The sequence below is a fragment of the Lissotriton helveticus genome, chromosome 8 (genome assembly GCF_964261635.1).
Source record: "Lissotriton helveticus chromosome 8, aLisHel1.1, whole genome shotgun sequence".
NCBI classification, from domain to species: domain Eukaryota; kingdom Metazoa; phylum Chordata; class Amphibia; order Caudata; family Salamandridae; genus Lissotriton; species Lissotriton helveticus.
Genome location: NC_136069.1, coordinates 297,912,249 through 297,938,489, shown reverse-complemented (window position 1 = coordinate 297,938,489; position 26,241 = coordinate 297,912,249). Strand labels below are relative to the sequence as shown.

General features: G+C 47.4%; 1 protein-coding gene across 1 annotated transcript in view; it reads right to left on the bottom strand.

Annotated features, from left to right (window-relative positions):
- RNF17 (ring finger protein 17) overlaps positions 1-26,241 on the bottom strand; it is a 3,010,943-nt gene that overhangs the window by 2,546,664 nt on the left and 438,038 nt on the right. The window contains exon 10 of the mRNA XM_078657063.1: positions 14,883-15,054. Within this exon, the coding sequence (XP_078513189.1) occupies positions 14,883-15,054 (172 nt within the window). The remainder of the gene's footprint in view (positions 1-14,882; positions 15,055-26,241) is intronic.

Genomic DNA, 26,241 nt, shown 5'->3' with positions numbered 1-26,241 from the left:
GTCTGAGATCGAGTATTGGTCTTAGAGTCCCATCCTTTTGGGGGATTAGGAAATACAGGGAGTAGACTCCTATTCCCTGATGGAGCAAGGGGACTGGCACTATGGCTTGCTTTTGAAGCAGCAAGAGAACTTCTTGTTTTAATAGCGCAAAATGTTCTGTGGACATGGGACGCTGCTTGGGAGGTATGTTGGGGGGGGGGGGGGGTAGCTGTAAGTTCTAGGCAGTAACCATGTTGGATAATCTGTCTTACCCACTTGTCTGTTGTGATGGAATTCCAGACAAGTAGGAACTGTGATAATCCTCCCCCGACCGGAGTGAAATGGCCTGGGGGGAGTGGAGGGAATCACTGTTTAGAGGCAGGGGAGGTACGAGTGTTATTGTTACCTCGTCCTCTGCCTTTATTATTTCCTTTATAACCTCCTCTAAAATAACCTCTGTTGGGGGGTGTTTGAGGGAAAAATGAATGTGGATGAAGTGTCTGTACTGATTTTTTGAGGCTCCTCTGTAAAAGGAGCGACGAAAGAAACCATGTATTTGTGGAGACTGTACGGCTCCCATGGACTTTGCAGTCTGTCTTTTTTCAATTTTGCAAGAGTTGTGTCCACAGCCGGTCCTAAAAGGTGCTCTTGATTGGACGGCTGTTTTAAAATTGTTGTCTGGACCTCCTGCTTAAAACCTGAAATGGTGTAATAGGGTCTCTAATTGGTCGTAGTGAGGCCTATCATATCTAGCCAGTAATGCCTGGGTATTAGCTATGCACCAGTGATTGGCCCCCTGCGCAGCTACTCTTTTGCAGGTTGTTTCTAGCAGTTTGGATTCTTTATCTGGGGGTAGTGCATCCCCTGATGTCTGAATTCGCACACGTTCTAGCGTTAGACGCTACTAGCGAGTCTAGAGGCAGCTGTCCTTTAATATAGACTGGGTCTTCTGGGGCAGGTCTATATTTTTTATCTATTCTAGGATTTAAAATCCTGGCTCTTTAAATACTTCAGGGGCATGTTTAATAACACCGTTGATCATGGGTAGAATTTGTACTGATCTTTAGGACTGTTCAAACCTGTCTAAAAGGAAATCCTCCTCTGGTGTGTTTGAGTGCATAGTCACACCATGAAAACCACAGCCCTATTAATAAGTTGGCCAAGACCAATATTGTCGTCAGGAGGAGATGGTTTTATTGGGTATGGCTGTTGGCTTAGGAGGTTTATTGGCACATTAAAGTCCCAGTCATCCTGTGGTACAGGTTGTGGATGTGTGAATGGATCCATAGGGTCCCACCTTCCCCCCAAATCATCATCATTATTTTGTGGTGATGTATGTGGTGGAGAAGGTACAGGCTGTGGTGTAGCTGGTTTAGGGAGAGGAAGTGGATTAGAAGGATGTACAGGAGAAGAAGGAGGCATAGGTGAAGTGGCACAGTTTTTTACAGGAGTATGTGGGTTCTTGCTGTTGGATTGCACAGCTATGACATGTCCTGTTTTAAGATCAATGAGGATTTTCTTCTCTTTGGGATCAACAGGATCCGGATGAAACAGTTCCTCTTTGTCGATAACCGCTTTCGGCGCCGTTTTTTTCAGTTCTGAGCGTGGTTTAGTTTTGTGGTCTTTGGACTTAGGAGGTGTGGTAGAATCCTTTGGCATTGTTTTCGGTTCTGAAGACTTGGGTTTTGGAGCAGGATCCTGATGTTTAGGCTTGGAAGTGTTTGAAGCCGTTTTATCACTAGGCCTGGATGTGTTCAGGGCCAGTCTGTCTTTCGGCACGGACGGGATTGGAACCGATTTCGGAGGAGAGTGTCCTTTTGGCTTCGGTATCGAAGGCGCCTGTGGGACTATGACATGTGGTTTTGCTCGGTACCGAGCTACCGGAAGGCTTATATTTTTTCTTCGGAGCCGGGCTCGAAGGTGGGGCTTCTGAAGTATGTTTTCGGTCGCGACTGGGGCCAGCAGGCGAAGTCTTGACCAGTGCCTTTTGTGATGGTGGGCTTGGGGCAGTAGTACTCACTCGTTGACCAGGAGTAATAGGGGACATCCGAGTCCTCTGACGCGATTTAGAGTTCTTCGGAATCTCCTTCAGGGACATCTGGGCCTTCATCGAAGATGTACACTGGTTCTGGAGCTGATCTCTGCGCCATGATGTGTCGTCGAGCCCGGCGATCACGAATAGTCTTCTTCGATCGAAAAGAGGCGCAGGCTTGGCAGCTGGACTCTTCGTGTTCCGGCGAGAGACACAGGTTACAGACCTTATGATGGTCGCTGTGTGGGAATTTTGCTCCACATTGGGGGCATTTCTTGAAAAACGTCCTTTCCATGAGCCGTAGGCCCAGCGGCGTAGATAGGCCCCACGCCCCGGGTCGATGACCTGAATAGAGTAGATGACTGTTGCGTCGAAGTTTAGATTGGATTTGAAGAGTTATAGATGTTTTGCGCGCCAAAAAAGTTATGAAAACAAAGTTTCAGATCGGTGTGCAAAAAGTTGCATCCAAACCCAATGGCGAAAAAACCAATCTAAGGATGCAGTCGATGCTCATGCGCACTATCGTCCAAGGGAGGAGTCACCTATCTCGCGACTACAAAGACTTCTTCCAAGACAACAACAAGGTGCAACCATCCGAGCCCAACACCAGATGGCAATCTAATGCAAAGTGTACTATCTGCAGCTCATATGCCTCGAACATGTATATATAGCCATATACAGATACTATATAAAGACAAAGAGTATCTTAAAGAAGAATACGTCCATTGATAGCAGCGGAGGCTCGGAGAAGAAGTACCCAAATCCTTGCGCAGCAAGGAGCAGGGGGACTGAAGCATAGGGCATAGGAAAACAGGGCACAAGGCAACGTGCAGCAGAGACGTGCGTGGTGTGGACTCCACCACCTATAGGCCCAAAACCACACAGTTTCTGAACCATTACAGAAGACCTAAGCACTTCCCCACCACAGGGATAGGAGAGTGAGCAATACCACCAGACAGAACACACCCGAGTCAATGGCGTAAGATATACCGCAGACACCCCGTGACAAGGAACACACACACAGTGTGTACTCAAATACCACAACCGCACAGAAGCAGAGCGAAAAGCTGAAGGAAAATGCTGTGGTGAACCAGGCGTTGGAGAACCCAACACCACCTTTGAGAAGTCTGCATCCACAGGAGCAGGATAGTGCCCAGTGTGAGAAGTTGGCCTGATATATAGTGCTCACTATTCTAGTGACCACTGTGTATCATACCAAACAACCCTTATTGATGATTGGTTGTAAGTCAACCTTTCAGACCAGCTATCCTAGTAGCATGGACACGAGCAGTCTTCAGGCTAAACTCTAGAGGGCTTGTTAAGCCAGCTGTTTTACCATCACATATACCCCTTGAACACCAAGTGAAAGGACACCACACAAGTTGTTATGAAAATAAAGGATATTTATTTATAACAAGACTACCCTGAATTCTTTATGAGTCAGGGAGCTAAGCACAATACAAAACTCTTACGAAAATACTTTAAGTTGCACAATTTACACAAATGCCCGAGGGGCACGAAAAACCATATACACAAAAAGTGGAATGCGAAATGCTAGCAGGTAAGTAACAAGATCCAGAGGCTTCAGGATATCTAGGACTACACTACTGAACCTTAAGATTATGAGCAGGAGGTCTAGGGAGTTCGGGTGCAGAGTGTGCACTCTCACGCGGGATGCGGGAAGAAGTCTATGGATGCTAGCGTTTCTTAAGTTACTGTTTCCGGACGAATCCGACTAGGTAGACTAAAAATGACAAAGGATCTGGACACTTGGATAGTGAACCTGTGCTGGAGTACCGAGATACTCAAGTTACCTAGCCCAGGGGCCGCGGCTGCATAGGGTTCAAGTGACGTCGGGAATCCTCGTTGAAGTCTATGGAGCCTGAAAGAAGAAGTTGCTGGCAGGTGACCAGTGAAGATGTTCGGTGTGATCCAAGGCTGGATCAGTGAAGGAGACGACCTGAAAGCAGAGGGGACTCAGTTCTTAATCACTAGCCAGTGATTATGTGGGCACCAGGATGGCACCGGATGAAGTCACCTCGACCAGGTGAGTGGGCGACGCTGGACTCTGCAGTCACACGGGCTAGGAGACGTTGTCGGCGACCAGGCTGGAGGTGCAAGCTGCCCCACGAGGCTGTCGGCTGTCGGCGATGCTGGACTCAGGATTTGAGCAACAAACCTTGGCAAAGGCAAGCCCACGCGGTGGAGTCAAGATGGCGTCGGGAGTGGACCAGGAGGGTCCGGGGTGCTCCTCTCTTGGAAGGGAGCAAGGGCCAGTCTGGAGCAAGCAGACCAGCGGTGAAATCATCGTGGTACGTCGTCAAGAGGGTCACTAGCCAACGGGCACGTGACCGGACAACGTGGCAAGCAGCAAAGAAGCAGAAGGGCCCCACGCAGATCTCGTGGATGCTGAGAGGCTGGACTTCGGTGCTGGAGCTGCTTAGGGTTAGGGCTTCTCAAACCCCAGTGCACTTACTCGAGGGTCTCTCGGGGGTCGTGCTGGTGAAGCGTCGTGCAGGTCTTGAAGATGGCCACGGGTCTCGTCACACCCACGAATCTCAGCTGGGCTGGATGATGTAGGTAGAGGTCAGAGATGGCAGGGAATCCGGGTCTCGTCGAGCTGGGCAGTCTTGATCCGGAGGATGGACTTACAGCAAACCGCAAGAGCTTCGATGGTGCCTGCTGGTGCAGGGTGGCTACTCCTTAGCTACAAGGGAGAGTCTTCAGAAGAGTCAAGAGTTCCTTTCGTGGAAAGTAGTTTCAAGATTCAAGATTATCTAATTTGGGAAGGGGGCCTGCTCCTACCTTTATCCTAAGAAAAGGGGCTGGCACGCGACTAAGTCCTGCCCTATGGGTGGGACTAGGAGGGGGGTGGTTACACCCCTCTCCTTTGTCCGGTCTCTCCCCAGCTCAGGGGCTGGTGTGCCCCAGGAACTGGTTTGAGCCGGCATATGCACAGTGAGCACTGGGGTGCCACTTGCAGTCACCTTCCTTTCAGCCCTGCCTACCTGGGATACACAAAATCCTGTCTGGGATGGTGCTGGCACCGCCCCTGACAGGAAACCCTTTGTCCATGCCTCCGTTGCTGGGAGGACTCCCAGCAGCAGGAGGGGAGACTTGTGTCTTGGTGGCAGCATCCATTTTGTGGAGCTGAGGCTATGTCTGACTTTAACCGGGGTTCACAGTTACATACATGTCGTGCCCCTCTAGAAGGGTGGAATGCTAACCCCGTCGCCAGAATTGGCGAGGGGTTAGTATTCCAATTCGTATGACACCTTACTCGACATGTTTTGATAATGCTATACCAAAGTTAGCATTTAACCGCGAGGATTATAATGCACTTAAGAGTATATGGTATAGCGTTATCATGGAACAGCTATTTGGACTTGGTTCCGCAAGCTGCAAACAGGCTCAGCTCATGCCAGAGCACCATCTCACATATTTCCAAGCACTCTGCCTTCAGGATTGATAAGGCCTGCCATAGGAGTGACTGATAGGAATATATGTGTCCATTTTAGGGTTAGATATAGGAATACTATATCTAAAGCAAAGGGTGTTTACACCACCTTGCCCCAGCTGTCGTGCAGCCAGTTGTGTCTGTTTGGGTGGCCAGCCAGGGGTGGCATAATACATGCTTCAGGCCCTGGTAGGCCCTGGGTACACCTATGCCCTGGATACCTAAGGTATGCTGTACAGGGACTGATAAGGTGGCCCAGTACCAATTGGTAAAATGCACCTAAGGTACATGGTTGTAATTTAGAGAGAGAACAGCTAGGCTGTGGGTCTGATTAGCAGGCCCACAGCCAGGGAAAGTCGTAAATCAGTGAAGCAAAAAGCAAAAATCTGGGGTGGCCATGGGATTGCAGACCCCACTCTCCTACACCCAGGACCAACCGTAACCCACAACGCACAAGCCCCCGGAGAGAGCCACGCCAATCCTGCGGGGCGCAACAGAGGGGACGTCCTACAACAGTAGGAAAGTGGAACAAAGAGAGAAACATAAAGAATGATCCATAGGACAATTCCCCCGAGGGACAGGATAACCATGCGAAGAAGACTCCAAGGGAGATTTCAAAACTACCCTGCAAGGAAGAGCAGCTATGCAATAGCCAACGAATACCCCAGAGGGTACGTCTCATCCCTTCAAACAGCAAGGGACATCTCCTGAGACGAGCTCATAGACCGAGGACACAAAAAGAAATAGAAAAACAGCTGACTAGCCATACCAAAGAAGGGCAAAGTAATCGGTTAGGGAAATATCATCTTGAACCCAGAGACAGATACCAAAGAAAACAGTGACAACACTGCAACGAAAAGCCAAAGTCCGCAAGTAGGACTGGAAACGACAGAATTCATAGACACCCAGACATAAGACGTTGGACCACGGAGTCAGCATGACTGTCGAAAAGGGATATCCCATCAAAGGGCAGATCCAAGACGCACCTGCATATTTTCAGGGAAACTGCCATCGCTTAGCCAAGCATGGCGACGCAGAGCAACCGACCTGGCCATAGCCAGACCCACAGAGTCAGTGGTGTCCATGGCCGACCGAATGAAAAACTGTGCAAGTTCCCGGCCATCATGAAGCAGTAGAGCCAGGTCAGCTCGAGGGCCCTCTGAAAGAGAAGGAAGGAGATGCTCAGCTGAGTTGCAAAGGTAGCCCGTGCAAACGCGCAAGACGTATTCAGAGACCCAAGGCCCGAACTGATGGACGCAAAGACATCGCGACCACATGACTCCAACCAACGAGACTCCTGAGTGGGAGGGAGCAACAGAGGAGGAGAGGAAGGCACCCCAGACTGCCTGATCTACCAGCCATTGAGCCATAGGATGGAGGGACAAGCAAACAGGGTCACCTAGAGCCGAGCGATGACGATGTGCAATAGCATGATCTACTTGGTCTCCTGATGAGGGTCTTGCCCAAGTCCCAAGAAGGGTGTTAAATAACGACCTGCCAAAAGGCATTAAGGGTTCCACCTCTGCGGTGCCCTGGTGCAGTAGCTCCAACAAGGGATCAGAAGGCAGAGGAACGGAGGGAGGCTGCAATCGTAAGATGCCGGCATCTGTGTGAACAGCCCTCACAAACGCCGCACTAGCCTCCGTGGCCAATCTAGGTGGTGACAACAACCCATCCGTAGGGGACGGTTGGAAGCTAACTCACCCACCAGACTGTAAAGGCAACGGGACCCGAGGGTGACCACGGGCCTGCCACTGTCCCGCCCCCTGGGCACCTGCTCCGAGGAGCATCAATACGACTCAGGGGGTGGGGAACCTTCAGGGGCCTCATCGTCTTCGACCAACAGAGGAGCAGCAGGAGACGGCACCAGCGTCAAGATGGCGTCATGTCGCCGTCGGTGACCCCTGAAGACGACTGCCGCACCAAGGGGCAGCTTCGACTCGATCTCCGAAATGGGGATCTGCGGGGAGGAACGAAGTTGACTCGGAGTCTAGCTCCACGCTGAGGCCGCAACCGGCATCAGAGCAGGGAGCCTCACAGGACTGTGCAGAGACACCACATGAGGGCTTGAAGTCTGACTGGGATGCCCCTCCGAGCAGTGTCCCGGCATCGCAGCAACTCTGGAATCGGAGCCATGGCACTCGATCGACGCAGAGGCCGCACCAGCCGGCGAAGACACAATCTGAGTCCCTACCCCCTTCTTGGGACCCACGGCGCGCCAGGGAGAGGGGTTGACCAAAAATGGCATGCAAAGCCCAAGAATAGGCTTCCATCTGGGCTCTAGTCGCCACAGCACCAAGAAAGGGTGGGTAGGTGGGGGCTGACTCCTGAGGACCCGTGTCCGGTGAAGACCGGGAGCAGCGGGCCTCGACTTCAGGTTTATAGGAGGTCAGCGACCTCCGTGACTACTTCTAATGCTTACCTGCATGAGGCAAGCGACGTCTGCGGGAACGGCTCTGTGACCGTGTCTGAGCAGGAACTCCAGCCCAAGATGGAGACTGGCGGCGCGAGGACTCCTAACGAGACATCTGGGAGGAAAGGAAAATGCTACTTACCAGTATGCATCTGTTCTTGGCATGTAGGGCTGCTGACATTCATATCTTAGCATAGATCGCCACCTAGAGTTGGGTCTGGATGATTGCACCTTGTTGTCTTGGAAGAGTCTTTGAAGTATCACGAGATAGGTGACTCCTCCTTTGGACTACAGTGTGCATGGGCATCTTCTCCATCCTTAGATTGTTTTTGGCCATTGTGGCAAAGATGGAGTATAGAAAAGTAAAAGATGGCCATGCAAAGAAAATCCTGCAGCTGTGACAGGCCTCAGGGAGGAGGGTGGGCGATATCAATGTCAGCAGCCCTACATGCCAAGAACAGATGCATACTGGTAAGTAGCATTTTCCGTATGAGGCATGTGGGCTGCTGAATTCATATCTTAGCATAGACTGTATAGCAGTATCTCATCTAGCGGTGGACGCCTGCCCCAGCTGCAGCAGTTTGAAAAAGAGTTTTGAGGACAGCTTGGCCTACAGCTGCTTGCTGCTTTGATTTCACATCTACACAATAGTGTTTAATGAAAGTGTGTATGGTAGACCATGTAGCTGCTCTACAGATGTCTTCTAGTGGAATGTTTCCTAAGAAAGCCATGGATGCCCCCATTTTGCGCGTAGAGTGTGCTCTTGGGGAAACTGCGAGAGTGCTTTTAGCTTTGTGGTAGCATATTTGAATGCATTTAACTATCCATCTGGCTATTCCTGATTTTGAGATGAGGTTACCCTCATGTTGCGGTGAAAAAGCGACAAACAGTTGCTTTGATTCCTGAATGGTTTAGTTGTGTCAACATAATATAATAGAGCTCTTCTTACATCTAGTGTATGTAAGGCTCTCTCAGCTACTGACTGCGGGTTTTGGAAGAAAACAGGCAATTCTATGGACTGATTGATATGGAAAGTGGATATGACCTTTGGCATGTACTTGGGGTTAGTACATAGTACTACTTTATTGGCATGTATTTGCATGAAAGGTTCCTGAATTGTTAGAGCCTGTAACTCACTTACTCGTCTGAGTGAAGTGATGGCAATTAAAAATGCCACCTTCCATGTTAGAAATTGCAATTCACATTAGTGGAGTGGTTCAAAAGGAGGTCCCATAAGTCTGGGAAGTACTATATTTAAGTTCCAGACTGGTGAATGTGGATGTTTTGGAGGGATTATCCTTTTAAGCCCTTCCACGAAAGCTTTGATTGGTGGAACTCTGAACAGAGACAAGTGTTGCCTGTTCTGGAGGTATGCTGCTAGCTGCAAGATGTAGTCTTATAGAAGAGTATGCTAAATTGCATCTTTGTAGATGCAACAGGTAACATATAATGTTTCGTATGGAAGCGTCTAATGGATTGATTTCGTTATTATTGCAATAAAATTACAAATCTTTTCCATCTGGCTGCAAAGCATGCTCTAGTAGTTGGTCGTCTTGCCTCTTTGATAATGTTCATACAATCAGGAGGCAAGTTGAGATATCCAAATTCTAAGACTTCAGGAGCCAGATCGCTAGGTTCAGTTGATTGGGATCTGGGTGCCTGATTTCTCCATGGTTCTGAGTTTGAAGATGTGGCGACAGAGGCAGTCTGATGTGGAACCACGGAGAGTTTTAGAAATGTTGTGTACCATGGTTGTCTCGCCCATGTTGGAGCAACCAGGATCATTGTCAGTGACTGCTGACGTAGTTAGCGTGCCACTAGCGGAATCAGTGGGGCTGGTGGAAAAGCGTACACAAATCTGCCTGACCAGCTCATCCATATCGCATTTCCCAGTGACAACGGATGTGGGAACCTGGCGGCAAAATACTGGCATTTTGAGTTTTCGTTTGTGGCAAACAGATCCATCTCTGGATGCCCCCATTTTTGAAAGAATGGTTGGAGAGCTTGAGGGTGAATCTCCCATTCGTGTATTTGTTGACTGTGTCTGCTTAGCAGATCCGCTATTTGATTGTCTTTCCCTGGCAGGTGTTCTGCTAGGAGAAAAATGTTCTTTGGAATTGCCCACCTCCATATGCTCTGCGCTAGGTGAGAAAGCTGTAGAGAGTGAGTCCCTCCCTGTTTCTGGATGTAATACATGGCTGTCATGTTGTCCGTCCGGATCAACACAGCCTTGTTGTATACATATTTTTGGAATGCTTTCAGTGCCAGAAATACTGCTAGCAACTCTAAGTGAATGATATGCAGTGTCTTTTGCTTGACTGTCCAGAGTCCTTGGACTGTGTATTGATGTAGGTGGGCTCCCCAACCTGTCAGTGATGCGTCCGCTGTTAGTAGTACTTGTGGACCCGGCTCTTGGAACAGTCGCCCCTTGGAAAGGTTTTGTGGGTTCCAACACTGCAGAGAGTTGTAAGCGCGACTGTTTACCAACACTAGGTCTTTTAGTTGTCCTTGAGCTCGGTTCCACTGCCGTGCTAGGCATTCTTGTAATGGACGCATTTGAAGTCTGGCATGAGGGACAATGAATATGCAGGAGGCCATCATGCCTATGAGTTGCATGAACACTCGAGCTGGTAAGGAGTGTTGTGGCTGAAACTTCTGAATTAGAGTCTGCATGTTGGCTATCCTGACTGGATTTGGATATGCCTTTGCTACTGATGTATCTATGGTAGCTCCCAGATATTGTTGTATGTGGGAGGGTTGTAGATGAGATTTTGGGTAATTTATGGAAAAACCCAGACTGTGCAGCAGCTGGAGTGTTTGAGACGTATGGCTTGCACATTGGGCGTACGATTTGGGTTTTATGAGCCAATCGTCGAGGTATGGAAACACGTGGATGTGTTGCCTCCTGAGGTGTTTCTGCCACTACGGCTAGACATTTTGTGTACACTCTTGGGGCTGTAGTTACTCCAAAAGGGAGAACTTTGAACTGATAGTGTTGACCTTCTATTGTGAACCTGAGATATTTCCTGTGAGCTGGATGTATAGGTATGTGGAAGTATGCATCTTTGAGGTCTAATGTGGTGAGGAAGTCGCCGTGCTGAAGTAACAGGAGTACTTATTGTAGAGTAATCATATGGAAGGGCTCTGACAGTATGTATTGGTTCAGAGGTCTGAGGTCTAATATGGGTCTGAGCGACCCGTTCTTTTTGGGAATTAGGAAGTATAGAGAGTATACTCCTGTTCCTTGGTGTTGAAAAGGGACTGGCTCTATGGCGCCCTTTTGTGGCATGGATTGGACCTCTTGTTGTAAGAGTGTTATGTGTTCTTTGGACATAGGACAGTGTTTGGGTGGTATGTTGGGTGGAGTAGAAGTGAGTTCCAGGCAATAACCACACTGGATAATTTGTCTCACCCACCTGTCTGTGGTAATTGCGTTCCAGACAGGTAGGAATTGGTTGATTCTGCCTCCGACTGGTGTTAGATGGTCTGGAGGGAGTGTGATGAAGTCACTGTTTGGTGGCAGTGGAGGCTCGGGTGTTATTGCCTCCACGCCCCCTGCCTTTGTTATTGTTTCCCCTATAACCGCATCTATTGGAGCCTTTGTTAAAAGTGCTCTGGGTATTAGATTTGAACGTAGAGGAGCTTTGTGATGTGTTGCCTCTTCGAGCGCCTCTATATGAGGAGCGACGAAAGAAACCTCGATGTTGTTGGAACTGAAGTGCCCCCATTGATTTTGCAGTTTCAGTGTCTTTCTTCATTTTATCTAAAATGGTGTCTACTGCGGGGCCAAACAGGAAATCTTGGTTTACTGGTTGGTTGAGGATGGTGGATTGCACCTCATTCTTAAAACCAGATATGGGTAGCCACGCGTGTCTGCGCAGTAGAACACTGGTATTGATAGACCTGGCCGATGTATCGGCTGCGTCTAGCGCACATTTGATGGAGGCATTGGTAATGAACTTGCCTTCCTGAATGAGGTCGTTAGCCTGCGCCTTAAAAGGTTCTCGTAGGTGTTGCATGAGACTTTCAAGCTGGTCGTAGTGTGCTCTGTCGTATCTCGATAGAAGAGCTTGTGTATTCGCAATTCTCCATGAATTTGCGGCTTGTGAAGCGACCCTTTTCCCTGAGGCTTCTAGTATTTTAGATTCATTATCAGGAGGGAGAGCATCTCCTGTTGTCTGTGAGTTAGCCCTTTTACGAGCATTTGCAACTACTAAGGAATCTAAAGGCAATTGTTGTTTTATATAAGTAGGGTCTGCCTTATATTTTTTCTCAAATCTTCGGATTGAGCACCTGCGCCCTAGCAGGATCTTTAAATATGTCTGGACCATGCTTTAGGACCCCTTTAAGCATAGGAAGTGTTTTGACATTTTTTTCAGAAGTGGGGAAAAGTGTCAAATAAAAAAAGTCCTCCTCTATAGGGTCAGTGTGCATGTCAACATTGTGATATTTTTCTGCCCTGTCTATAAGCGGATTAAACAGGATAGTGTCTTCTGTAGGCGACGGTTTTGTAGGGTATGGGGAAGTGTCTGGGATGGGTTGCGCTTCGTCAGGATCATTTTGGTCATCCCATGTATTATCTTGTGGATCAGGATCCCCTGGTTCATCATAAGTGTACTGAGGATCTTCCCCCATGTCCTCTCCCTCATTGTAATCAGAATGTGTGGGAGAGTAAGGTACAAGAGGCATATCAGGAAAGAAAGGAGGAGTAGTAAAAGGTCTTGAGGGAGATGTCCCAAAGTCTTTTTTCTTAGTAGGAACGGTAGAAGGAGTGTCTTGTGGTAAGGGCCTCTTCTTTCGGTGGTAATCTACCACGTATCCTGTTTTAGGGTCTATATATAATTTTGGTTGCTCTTCAGTCACCGGATCTGGATGGAAGAGTTCTTCCTCGACAGTCCGTGGCTTTGGCGTCGAAGGCTTCGGTTTATGGACTTGTTTTGGGTGTTGGAGCTTCTTGGGGCTCAACTGCCGATTTCGGGTCGGTAACCTTTTTTGGTTCGACACCTTTTTTCTTTTCAGCGTCCTTTTTTGGATCAGCGCCCTTTTTAGGTTCGACGACGGCCTTCGGATTGACGGGAGTTCTTGGTTCGGAACGTTTTTTGTCCGAAGACAGGTTTTTTTCAGGTCGATTGTCTTTTTTGTGTGATCGACCCCTTTTTTAGGATCAGCGGCCTTTTTTGGTTCGTCTGTTTTGTTAGGATCGACGACCTTCTTGGCCTAGACGGCCTTCTTCGGTTCGGAGGTTTTTGGATCCGAGGGCTTCTTGGGCTCGACGACCTTCTTTGGGTGTATGCCCTTCGGATCGACGACCTTCGTCTTCGGGTTGATGACCTTTGGGTGGACCACCCTCTTTTGTTCTGCGCTTTTCGGGTCGACCAGCTTTTTCGGTTCGACGACCTTTGGCTGGAAAGCTCTTTTTGGCTCGATGTCTTTCTTCGGGCCTGGGCTACCGGAAGGCGTGTGTTTAGGCTTTGGAGCTGAGCGAGAGGTGGGGTCTCCGAAGGAATATCTCTATCTTGGCTAAGGCCTTTCGGCGATGCTTCGACCGGAGCCTTCTTTTTTGGGCTGAGTGGAGTGGGGGGCTGAGTACTCACAGTTTGCCCCGCCGTGATCTGGTCATCGGAGTCCGATTGGTCCTCAACGGTGACAATCTCTAGATCGGAGTCGGCGGCTTCGGGGAGATCTTGTTCCTCCCCGAAGATATTCTCCTGGTCCGGTGCCGACTTCTGCATCTCTTGCCTGGCAGCCCGTCGATTCCTGATGGTTTTCTTGGATTGGAATTGGGCACACGCTGGGCAATTTTCTTCTTTGTGTTCATGGGGACAAACACTTGTTGCATACTGTGTGCTTGTCAGTATGAGGGAATTTGGAGTGGCATTGTGGGCACCTTTTAAATGGACTCCTTTCCATCGACGAAAGTCGCACGTGGCGTCGATAAGGCCCAACGGCCCGCGTGGACGACCGGATCAAGATGAAAAGTTTAATGGAGTCGAGGGGTACCGAGCGAAAACAATACCGTCGAGTTCTAAGGCCTTTTGGCCTTAGAAAGTAGTTTGTTTCGGTTCCGGAGTTGGAGTATAGGAAATAACATCCGAACCCAAAGGCGGAAAAAAACAGTCTAAGGATGGAGTGGATGCCCATGCGCACTGTAGTCCAAGGGAGGAGTCACCTATCTCGTGATACTTCGAAGACTCTTCCAAGACAACAAGGTGCAATCATCCGGACCCAACACTAGGCGGCAATCTATGCTAAGATATGAATTCAGCAGCCCACATGCCTCGAACACAACTTCATCCGACGCTCACGCAGAGACTCCGGTTGGTTTCAACTGCCGGCAGGCGTCGCACTCCTTGAAATAGTGGTGCTTGCCCAATCACCACATACAGATCTCATGCGGATCCGTCACCGACATCTGCCACGTACAGGATCCACACGACTTAAAGCCCGTAGGCATAGCACACTGTTCCCAGACACAAAACGGCATCAAGAAGGCCTGACAACAAGAACCAGGCCAGAGGTACTTTGCCTAGAACCGCATTGGGACGCGGAAAAGAAGAAAACGGACGTCAGCACCCCGGGAGGGGCTTATGTGGCTTCACTGACGTCATGTCCGTGGACGACGTCAGGGCAGAGCCACACGGCGCTGTCCCGCGGCACGCAGAGGTGCTGCTGAGAAAAATTCTACGGATCCAGTCTGACGCCTGGGGGGATATTCTAAGTTAAGGAATCTGCAGCTAGATGCCTCTAAGATATTACACAGGGCTCGGAAAGTTATGAGGTGAAAAGTGCACTACAGAGAGTTCCAAGGTGGAAAACTTTTACTGCAAAAGGTATGCACCTTTTAAGAGCTCTGTAAATCAATAAATATAATAGACGAAACAGTCCCTAAAAGCAATTTCAGAAACTAATCATTTAACTAGAGAACAAATGTCTTCATCTGGTTGAGAGTCATTACATGAAAAATAGGCTTAAATATTCATATTTATCTAAACTTAAAATACCTGATTCAAATTAAAATATGCTCTGGAGGATGGGGTTTCTTTAGATCCTCTAGCTAGTTGCATTGCACCTTTCAAATCGTCCAGTTTTTCTACAATTTTCTTCTTGGCATTTTCAATTTCTGCATAATAACCTTCTGCAAATGTTGCTAATTCTTTAAGAAGTGTCTCTTGCCTGTTTTGGAAAAAAGCAACATTGTAAAATACTCTGAATTTTCAGGTCAATAAAAATGAAGATTGTTATGTTAGTTGTGACTTCAGCACTTCCTATTCTAGGAAGGTTTACAGTACTATACTGGACGTGCATCAAGGAGGCTGGAGGTTGTTTTCAATCACTGCCGTTTACGGGCATCCTGTTCATGAAATATATTAACTGAATTAAAATAAAAACTGCAGCTTCCATAATGCAATATGTAAACTATTGACGCACATCTATGTTGCTGCCAGGCAGATATCTAAAATCTGAATATTTTGAAAAGGGAAAGTTGTGTTTTATCTCTAAAAGAATGTCCCATAATATGACCCATGAGCAACCAATCTACCATTGTATAACAGCTGAATTGAACCCATTCTCCAACCTGTCGAGAAATGGATTGTTTACCAACTGGTTTAAAAGCACTAGCTTGTCCTTTCAATGACATACTTCAATGACATCTCACATCTAAAATATGAACAGCATGTTACATGAATTGTGTAATTGAAATAGAAATCAGAAACAACGGCTAACAGACAAAAGTAGACTTTGTCCTAATAACAACCCTAACAATGATACACAGTAAAGGATTCATGATTTATCTACTAAAAGATTATGAATCTCACTTATACTCCAGGCAAAAGATGAAGTGATGAAAATGGCCAATTTGCTGCCACACACAGCGAGGGAAGGGGGTGCAAGGGTTCACGTACAAATGGCTAGTGAGGTACTTAGTATACAGACATTGGGCGTGGGGTGGGGAAAAGTGGAGACATCATACTAGCACTATGACCCTGTAAAGGGGGATTCAGTTGTTGTGATCTGAAATTTAAAAAACTTTAACATGTTGTTTCTAATTGTACCAAACCACTTACACCTGACAATCATGTAATTGGCACACTGGATCCGTTCTAAGTGATGATGCAAGCCAAGTAATGCATTATGTACTATACTGTGACAAAATTCAATGAAAGGTTTTAAAAAAAATCTCCGTTGATCGGCTCCGCATTGCAACAGCATCGTCCGTGGCGGATGTGACATGTGTGGTGCCTATATAGGTGCCACCCGAGCATGCTTATGTCAGCTACTTTTTGTGACTTTCCACACCAAGAACGCGGAGCAAAGAAAACACTGATCACTGGTGTGCTAAACTAGGGCACTGAAAGGGGCAAGAACTGCCCTAGAAATTCATTTGTAGTGTGGGGAGGATGGGTGGGTCATTAAGAAATCTACAGCTAGAGTCTCTGCCAGATAAGACATTACCGAAGGTAAGTAATTTGTCCATATGAATCAGACTTCTAGCCACAGAATTCTTCCCTAAGAGATACCCAAGCCATACCTCACCAGAGGTGGATATACAAAACAATTTCATACTAAGAAGTTCTGCAGACCGAACGGGCAAAGTGCTTATCCCGAAAGACCTGACTGACCAGGCAGTAGTGTTTTGTGAACTAGTGCAAGAAAGCCCACTTTGCAGCCTAGCAGATTTTCAGGATTGGGACTCTGCATGCTAACAGTGGCTGTAGGCTTAGCTTTGGTGGAATGAGAATGCAAACCGTGAGAGAGTTGCTTTTCAGCCAATGCGTAGCGGATTTTAATGCAGAGCACGATCCATCGGGAGATAATCTGCTTCTACACAGCCTTTTTCTTTCTTGCCTCCGACATACCCCACACAGAATTGGTTGCCCACCCTGAACTCTTGTGAGATCATGGTAGAATTATGACGTGCTTTATGGGCCCAGTATGTGAAGTTGCTTATCTTCTTTAGAGGGATGTAGCGTAGCATAGAATGTAGGCAGAGTGATGGACATGCCTAAATGAAGGGAAGTGACGACTTTGGGTAGATAGGAAGCATTGGGTTAACAGAACCAGCTTATCTAGGTAGATGTTCAGGTATGGAGACTTCGAAAACAAAGCCTGAAGCTCACTGAACCTTCCAGCAGAGGTTATTGCCACCAGGAAGGCCGTCTTGATAGGAAGAAACCTGAGATGATAGCGGTGCAACGGCTCAAACGGAGCACACACCAGAAACGTCAGGACGGGATTAGGGTCCCACTGAGGCCTCCTGATAAAAGGAGAAGGTGGAAACATATAACGCAAACCTTTAAAGAACCCATGTACAAGAGGGGATTTGAAGAGGGATGCCTGGTCAGGCAACCACAGAAAGCTGAAATACCAGAAAGATAACCCTTTAAAGGTACGCACAGCCTTGCTGGGCAAGGGAAAAAATAAAGCGGAGTATCTGAGAAAGGGGATCTACCTGCTTTTCTGTACACCATGCCACAAACTTGCCCCAACTGCTGGCGTATACAGTTTTGGTGAAGGGACGCCTAGCTGCCAGAATAACAGCACAGCCTTTAGGCAGAAGGTTAAAGGCTGTAAACTGTTGCCACACAATCTCCAGGCAAGAAGGTGGAGTGTTGACAGGATCGAGTGGAGAACTCTCTCCTGCTGCCACAACAGAAGAGCCTCCCAAAGGGACGGCCTGATTGGAGGATAATCAGGCTGGCCATGTTCAACAGCTCGGGATACCAAACTCTCAGAGCCCAGTCCGGAGCCAAAAGGATGCCTTGGGCTTGGTCATTCCTGAACTTCTTGAGGACTCTGGGAAGGAGTGGTATGGGCGGAAAGTCATACAGGAGGCCTCAGCTCCACTGGAGATGAAAAGTGTCTCCTAGTGAGAGCTGCCTTGGAAACTCTAGTGAGCAGAACTGCTGACATTGCATGTTCTTGGCGGTGGTGAACAGACATGACCACAGCTCTCGATACTGCTCAAAGGGACCTTGCATCACCTCCAGATGGAGATGCCATACGTGATCCGCTAGGCATCTTTGGCTGAGCTCATCGGCTCTGGCATTCAGAGAGCCTGCCAGGTGTTGAACCGCCAGGGAAATACCCTGCTATTCCAGTTATGTCCAGAGACGCAAGGCCTCCTGAGAAAGGGTCCACAACCCCACCCCGCCCTGCTTGTTGCAGTACCACATGGTGGTGGTGGTGTCCATGAACCTTGGAGGGTAGAAAGGCTTTTATTGGACAGCCCGATCGCTCAGAGCTCCAGAAGGTTGATGTGGAGTCTGGATTCAGCAAGAGACCAGAGAACGCTGATCTCCACCTTTCCCAGATGGCCACCCTATTCTAGGAGTGACCTACTGTCAGACCCGGTGGGGGAAAGGAGAGGCGTCTGCGGTCAACATAATCGTGCTTCATTAACCACCACTGCAGATATTTTGCAGTTCCCTCCGAGATCTGGACCATGTTGAAGAGCTTTCCCTGATGGTGCGCCCAATAAACTTCAGCTCCCAGTGCAGAGTCTGTATGTCCCAGCGGGCATACATCGCAAGCAGGAGGCCATGAGGCCCAGCAGCCACCGTCAGTCTCACCGACATCCAGGATGCAGGCTGCAACATCAGCATCATCTCCTGAATGGCGAGTCCAGGATATTCAGGCTGACAGGCCCAAAACCACACAGTGCCCAGAAAAGCTCTAATGAAAGGGAACGTCCCACAGCAAATGCAAGAGGTCCACGGTAGTCTGGAGGTGAGAGACGACAGCCTGGGTTGAGTCCACCTTCAACAGCACATCTTCAAGATAGCGGAAGTCTGGCACTCCTGATTTCCGCAGATGAGTTGCAACCACTGCCATCACCTTGGTAAACACCCAGTTATGTTTTGGAATGTACCCCAATATGGGCCTGGGTAATCACCTAACCTTTGACCTACATTTTTCCTGCCATTGTACTACATAACAGTTTTTGGTATTGACCTTTTACCTAGTTAAGGTGCTGCATAAATGTGTCATATTCACAGAAAATGACCCTCTATTATGCATGAGGATTCTCACAATCACAGCAGGATTATCATCTGCATAATAACTATGTATGAGGGTCATCCCTTCAGTCATCCTCGGCAGACATGACACAGCAAGGTAGAACCCCGGAGGGTAACTTTTGGGTATATATACACCATATCTTTTCTGGGGCAGGCAGAGGAGATAGACTTCCGTGCTGACACACTGATGTGAGACACTGAGGTTCCTGCACAAAGACACTCCAGGACGCAGTGGTCTGACATCCCATAGGGGGTTGTCCATCTCGAGACCAAGACTGGGTCCTTCATTCTCTCACACCAGGTAATGGTGTTGGCTTCATCCTAGGGGGATTCTTGGCTCTACACCTACATACATGCTAGGTACACTTGGGTCCATCTTGTTAGGGTTGCATGGTAGGAGTACACATTATTATTGTCATGTATTTATATACCGGTTATAATCATTGTTTTAGCACTATGGTAGAAGGAAAATGCTACTTACCAGTATGCATCTGTTCTTGGCATGTAGAGCTGCAGAGTTACCCACTATGGATAGATGGCCACCTAGAGTTGGGCCTGGATGTTTGCAGTTTGTTTTGTTGTAGAAAAGTCTTTGGAAGTCACAGGATAGGTGACTCCTCCTTTGGATGATACTGCGCATGGGTATCGGCTCCATCCCCAGATTGTTTTTCGCCATTAGGGAAGTGATGGGGGTATACAAGCGGTAGTGATGTCCATGTGATTTGTATCTAATTAAGATAATACTGGAACAGATAAATGTAGCCGGAGAGGCGGGTGGGTGTGTGTAACTCTGCAGTTCTACATGCCAAGAACAGATGCATACTGGTAAGTAGCATTTTCCGTTCGAGGCATATGAGCTGCAGATTACACACTATGCATAGATGGTATAGCAGTGTTTTTAGTACAGCCTGGCCCACAGTGGCTTGTTGTTTAGTTTGCACATCTACACAGTAATGCTTTGGGAATGTGTGTGGTGTAAGCCATGAAGCTGCTCTACATATATAATCTAGGGGAATGTTCCCCAAGAAATGCCATTGAAGCCCCTATCTTCCTTGTTGAATGGGCTTTTGGAGGAATTGTTAACGTACGTTTGGCTTTCTGGTAACATATTTGTATGCATTTAACAATTCACCTAGCAATCCCTGATTTTGATATGGGGTTGCCTTTATGTGGCGGGGAAAAGGACACAAAAAGTTGTTTTGTTTTACGAAAAGTTTGTCTCCTTTCGATATAGTACAGTAATGCTCTTTTGAAATCTTAGGTGTGTAGAGCTCTTTCTACGACAGTTTGAGGCTGCGAGAAAAATACAGGAAGCTCAATTGATTAGTACGAAGAACCACTTTGTTATTATGCATTTGCAGTAAAGGTTCTTGAATGGTAAATGCTTGTAGTTCACTAACCCTTCTGAGAAAAGTAATTGCTACTAGGAAAGCTACTTTCCATGTTAGGAATTGCAATTCACATTTATGTAATGGTTCAAAGGGAGAACCCCTTAATCTTGTAAGAACAATGTTTAAGTTCCACACTGGTGAAGGTGGCGTTCTGGGAGGAATTATTCTTTTGAGTCCTTCCATGAAAGCTTTTATAGCTGGTACTCTAAAAAGAGATAGATGCTGTCTATTTTGTAAGTATGTTGCAATGGCAGCAAGGTGTAGTCTGATAGACGTATAGGCTAAATTACACTTTTGAAGGTGTAATAGATATCCTATGATGTGTTGAATAGACACGTCTAAGGGATTTACTTGGTTGTTTTAGCAGTATATGACAAAGCGTTTCCGCTTAGCAGCATAACATGCTCTAGTAGTGGGACATCTAGCTTCTTTAATAATGTTCATACATTCTGGAGGAAGGTTGAGGTAACCAAACTCTATGACCTCAGGAGCCAGATCGCTAGGTTGAGCTGAGCTGGGTCCGGGTGTCTGATCTCTCCATGGTTCTGTGTTAATAGGCGTGGAGATCGGTTTAGTTTTTGGTGTGGTACTACAGACATCTGCAACAGCGTGGTGTACCACGCTTGTCGGGCCCAAGTTGGAGCGACTAGAATGAGGGTCAGGGAATGTTGTTGTAGTTTGCGTATCACTAACGGAAGTAGGAGGAAAATCGTACACAAATAGTTTTGACCAGTTCATCCATATCGCATTGCCTTTGGACAATGGGTGTGGGTATCTGGCGGCAAAGCTTGGGCATTTTGCGTTTTCGTGGGTGGCAAAGAGGTCTATCTGAGGTTGTCCCCACATTTGAAAGAACTGATGACGAACTTGCGGATGAAGTTCCCACTCGTGGATCTGCTGTGTTTGTCGACTTAGCAGATCTGGCATAGTGTTTTGTACTCCTGGGACGTGTTGGGCTAAGAGGAAGATCTTTAGTGGTATAGCCATCTCCATATCTGCTGTGCTAACAGAGAGCTGCAGAGAGTGTGTTCCCCCTTGTTTGTTTATGTAGTACATAGCTGTCATATTGTCTGTGCGGACTAAGACAGCTTTGCCTGACACTTGACTTTGAAATACTTTTAGAGCTAGAAACACAGCTAGCATCTCTAAATGATGGATGTGGAGTAACTTCTGCTGCGGTGTCCACCTACCTTGCATGGTGTGATGCAGTAGGTGCAGCTCCCCAGCCGGAGAGCGATGCGTCCGCTGTCATGACTATTTGAGGAACTGGCTCTAGAAACGGTCGCCCTTTGGAAAGGTTTTTGGTGTTACATCATTGCAGAGAACAATGATTACGGCCGTCTACCAACACTAGGTCTGTTAGTTGACCTTGAGCCTGGTTCCAGTGGCATGCTAGGCACTCTTGAAGTGGACGCATTTGCAGTCTTGCGTGAGGTACTACAAGTATGCAAGATGTCATCATTCCTATGAGCTGCATGAACACTCGAGCTGGTAGCGAGTGTTGCGGTTTGAATTTTGTTAGGAGAGTATGTACACTTGTTTTCCTGGCTGGAGAGGGATAAGCTAGTGTTAGTTGGGTGTTTATTGTAGCACCGAGATACTGTTGTATGTGCGAGGGTTGCAGATGCGCTTTGGTGTGATTTACTGTGAATCCCAAGTCGTGAAGCAGTTGAATAGTAGCGTGAGTGTGTTATACACACTGGCTGTATGAGCTGGCTTTTATGAGCCAGTCGTCTAGATATGGGAAGACATGAATATGTTGTCGTCTTAAGTGAGCTGCTACTACTGCTAGGCATTTGGTAAACACCCTTGGCACTGTTTTGACTCCGAATGGGAGCACTTTGAACTGGTAGTGCTGCCCGTCTAGCACAAATCTGAGATATTTTCTGTGCGCTGTGTGGATGGGAATTTGGAAGTAGGCGTCCTTGAGATGACCAGGAAGTTGTTTAGTAGCAGAAGTGGAAGGACTTGTTGGTGTGACCATGTGAAAATGGTCCGACTGTATGTAAATGTTTAGAGGCCTGAAATCTAGGATGGGTCGTAAATATCCGTCCTTCTTTGCTATTAGGAAATATAGGGAGTATACTCCTTTGTTTTTCTGATGCTCTGGAACTATTTCTATTGCATTTTTCTGCAGGAGCTGCAGGAGGGATTTTCTGCAGGAGGGATATTATCTCCTGTCTGAGCAGTGTTAAATGTTCTTGTGACATTGGACGTTGCTTGGGTGGCATGTTTCGGGGAGTTGGATGTTAGTTCTAGACAGTATAGTATGTATGTGAAAAAATTCCTAGGAAGTGTCATATAAGAAAACATGTGACATAAGATAACAGCAAGAAAAACCATAAAAAACAACAATAAATAATATCATCAATTTAATAGACACATTAAAAATCATACAATTTATGACAATTATAAACTGTCGATGGACAGGACATTAAAAACACAAATTGATGTAATTCAATACAAACAATAATCTTCAATATATAAAAAGCTTAACAGTTTTAATCAAAATATCTAAGCAAGGTGGCAAATATCATTGACGCGCGTTTCGGCGTAAAGACCATATCATTTCCTGTTTCCTTTTTACGAGGAATTCAACGGAGGGCATTCTTATACCTAAAGAATTTTTAACTAAAAATTTTAAAACAAATCTTGCTCATTGTGGCTCCTGAAGAAGGCGTTTCTTTACGCCGAAACGCGCGTCGATGATATTTGCCACCTTGCTTAGATAGCCCTGATCTCTTGACTGGGTGAGAGTTTTCTGCTTAATTCAGAGACTCTGTCCATCACCACCCCTTGTTGTAAATTATTTTGTCCACCCTAAGCGTGGAAGGGTATGCTCAGACATGAGTCCCTTGCTCACTGCACCATCAGGATTCAAGCAAGCCGGGCCGAAGAGGCTGAAATGCCAGAAACCGGTCCCCGGTAGCTTGTTTCCTTTCCAGTGTAAGAATTGGCTTTGTAGTTTGGTTTGCCCTGTTCCCATCATGCACTGGGACAGGAACAGACTAATTTGCATACAGCCAGGTTCTGAAACTGGGATGATGCAGTGAGCTAAAAAACGGTGTTGGATCTAGCCCTGATCTCTTGACTGGGTGAGAGTTTTCTGCTTAATTCAGAGACTCTGTCCATCACCACCCCTTGTTGTAAATTATTTTGTCCACCCTAAGCGTGGAAGGGTATGCTCAGACATGAGTCCCTTGCTCACTGCACCATCAGGATTCAAGCAAGCCGGGCCGAAGAGGCTGAAATGCCAGAAACCGGTCCCCGGTAGCTTGTTTCCTTTCCAGTGTAAGAATTGGCTTTGTAGTTTGGTTTGCCCTGTTCCCATCATGCACTGGGACAGGAACAGACTAATTTGCATACAGCCAGGTTCTGAAACTGGGATGATGCAGTGAGCTAAAAAACGGTGTTGGATCTAGCCCTGATCTCTTGACTGGGTGAGAGTTTTCTGCTTAATTCAGAGACTCTGTCCATCACCACCCCTTGTTGTAAATTAATGACTCCTTTAAGCATTGGTAAAATGGATGAGGACCTTTGTGCACTATCAAAGATATCCATTAAGAAGTCTTCATCTACAGGGTCTGTATGCATGTCTACCCCATGATATTGCGCAGCCCTGTAAATTAATTGATTGAAACCCATAGTGTCTTCTGGTGGGGAAGGCCTTGAGGGGTATATGTCATCCTGAAGGATATTTGGGACATCTGGGGTGTTATAATCATCCCACGGGTCAGGTGATCCTGTAGGAGTATATGGATCTGGCATGTTACCCCCATGTCATCAGAGCGATCATCCCTGTTGTCATCGTCTGATATGATAGAGGATGCTGGGGAATGTTGTGGTATGGGAGGATGTGGTGATGGTACAGGTGAAAGAGAAGGGAAGGCAGTCTTAAGGGAGAGGTAGCCATGTCCTCCTCCTTTGAATACGGAGTTGGAGCTGGTGTGTCCAGAGGTCGCTTTTTTAAGCCAAAATCAGCTGTCCAGTGATTGCATCTTTAGCTAGAGTCATTTGAGCAGGGTCTGGATAAGGTAAGTCCTCTGCAGGAGGCCGATCTTTTGGTGCGGAGGAAGGTTTTGGCACTGAAGCGGTTTGTTTTGTTTTTTTGGCAATGTCTTAAACCGGAGAAGCAGGAGTCTTTTTTGGCTCCGAAGCTTTTTTCGGATCCAAGGGTTTTTTCAGCTCCGGTAATGTTTTTTGGATCCAATGGTTTTTTCGAATCCAAAGCGGGTTTGCTTGGTTCCGACCTGGGTTTCGGTGCCGAAGGAGTAGTGGTATGTTTCGGCGCCGATGGTTTGGATGTCGGCATGACCAGTGACGTTGTCTTTTTCGGTGCAAGTAAGTGTGCGCCAGCACCGTGCAAAGGCAGACTTGAGCCCGAGTCGCCTGAAGGCTTCATTAGCTTCTTAGCCGGGCCTGAAGGTGGGGCAGTAGAAGTGTTGTGTGTGTGTTACCGGGGTCGTCTTTGGGTGTGTCGAGGAAGGGTCGACGGTCTTACGACCGCTGTGCTAGAGTGATGTCCTCGACTTCGGAGTCTTTCGCCTCGGAATTGCTGTCAACGTCGTGTTGTTCTGGAACGTTGACGCCTTCCTCAAAGATGTCGTCCGGAATCGAAGCTGAAGATCGAGCCATTGTTCGCCTCGCTCTTCGGTCCCGGATAGTCTTCTTGGAGCGGAAAGTGCCACGAGCGGAACAGTCTCTGGCCTCGTGCTCCTGGGAGAAGCAAAGGTTACACAATTCATGAAGGTCGGTGTGGGGAAACTTCGACCCACCTTGAGGACACTTTTTAAATGGCGTCCTTTCCATCAGCTGGAGTCGAGGCCTAGTTAGGCACGAAGGCCGTCAACGACGACCGGAATCGAAGTTTTCAGTGTTGAAGAGTAGCGTCGACTGGAAATGCATTTGAAACTTAATTTCTGTAAGTTGGTGAGGATTGCGCGCCGAAGGAAATCGGTCCCAACACGGAGCGCAGGAAACACAACCGAGCCCGGTGGCGGAAAAAAACAATCTGGGGATGGAGCCGATGCCCATGCGCAGTATCATCCAAAGGAGGAGCCACCCATCCGGTGACTTCCAAAGACTTTTCTACAACAAAACAAACTGCAAACATCCGGGCCCAACACTAGGTGGCCATCTATGCATAGTGTGTAATCTGCAGCTCATATGCCTCGAACATCTACCATCCACTTACTTTGTTGGTGCTTATAATAATTTGTATCTGTTTGTCTTATTTTACACTAGAATGACGTTGGTTCAATAAATGCTTATTGAAAATGTCCCCGCTTTTAATTCTGTGCATCTCTCTGAGACAAAGAGAGCACGATTGACTGCGCGAAAAGTACTGTGTTCACGATCCCTGATGGGACAGGATTGTCATGTTCGATAGTTGCCAGGAACTATTCTCTACTTCTGTAAGAGTTTACAGTGGCACTGTGAGCTAGCTGGTATACAGGAGAACATACCCGATGGGGGTGTCTGGAATCAGTCTGGACACCAATCCCACAGTTTATATTGTCTAAACACGCAGATCCTAGACAGATCTATAGGAACTACACGACAACTTGAGGGGAGCTGGTGAGGCCAAAAGGGAGCACAGCGAACTGAGATCGCTCATGGCCCACCGTGAACCGCAGGTAACACTTGTGAGCAGGCAGGATGGGAACGTGGAAATATGCATCCTGCAAGTCCAACACTACCATCCAGTCTCCTGGGTCCAGGGCAGGCAAGACTTGAGTGAGTGTGAGCATTTTGAACTGCTCCTTTTTGAGGAATACATTTAGAGGACGCAGGGCTAAGATAGGATAAAGGCCTACGTCCTTCATGAGCTCCAGAATGTAGCAGGAAAAGCAACTATGACCTGCATCTGCACAATCTCTATGGCCCCCTTTGCCAGGAAAGACGTCACTTCCTGACAGAGAAGAGGAAGATGGTCCTCCATCACTCGGTCA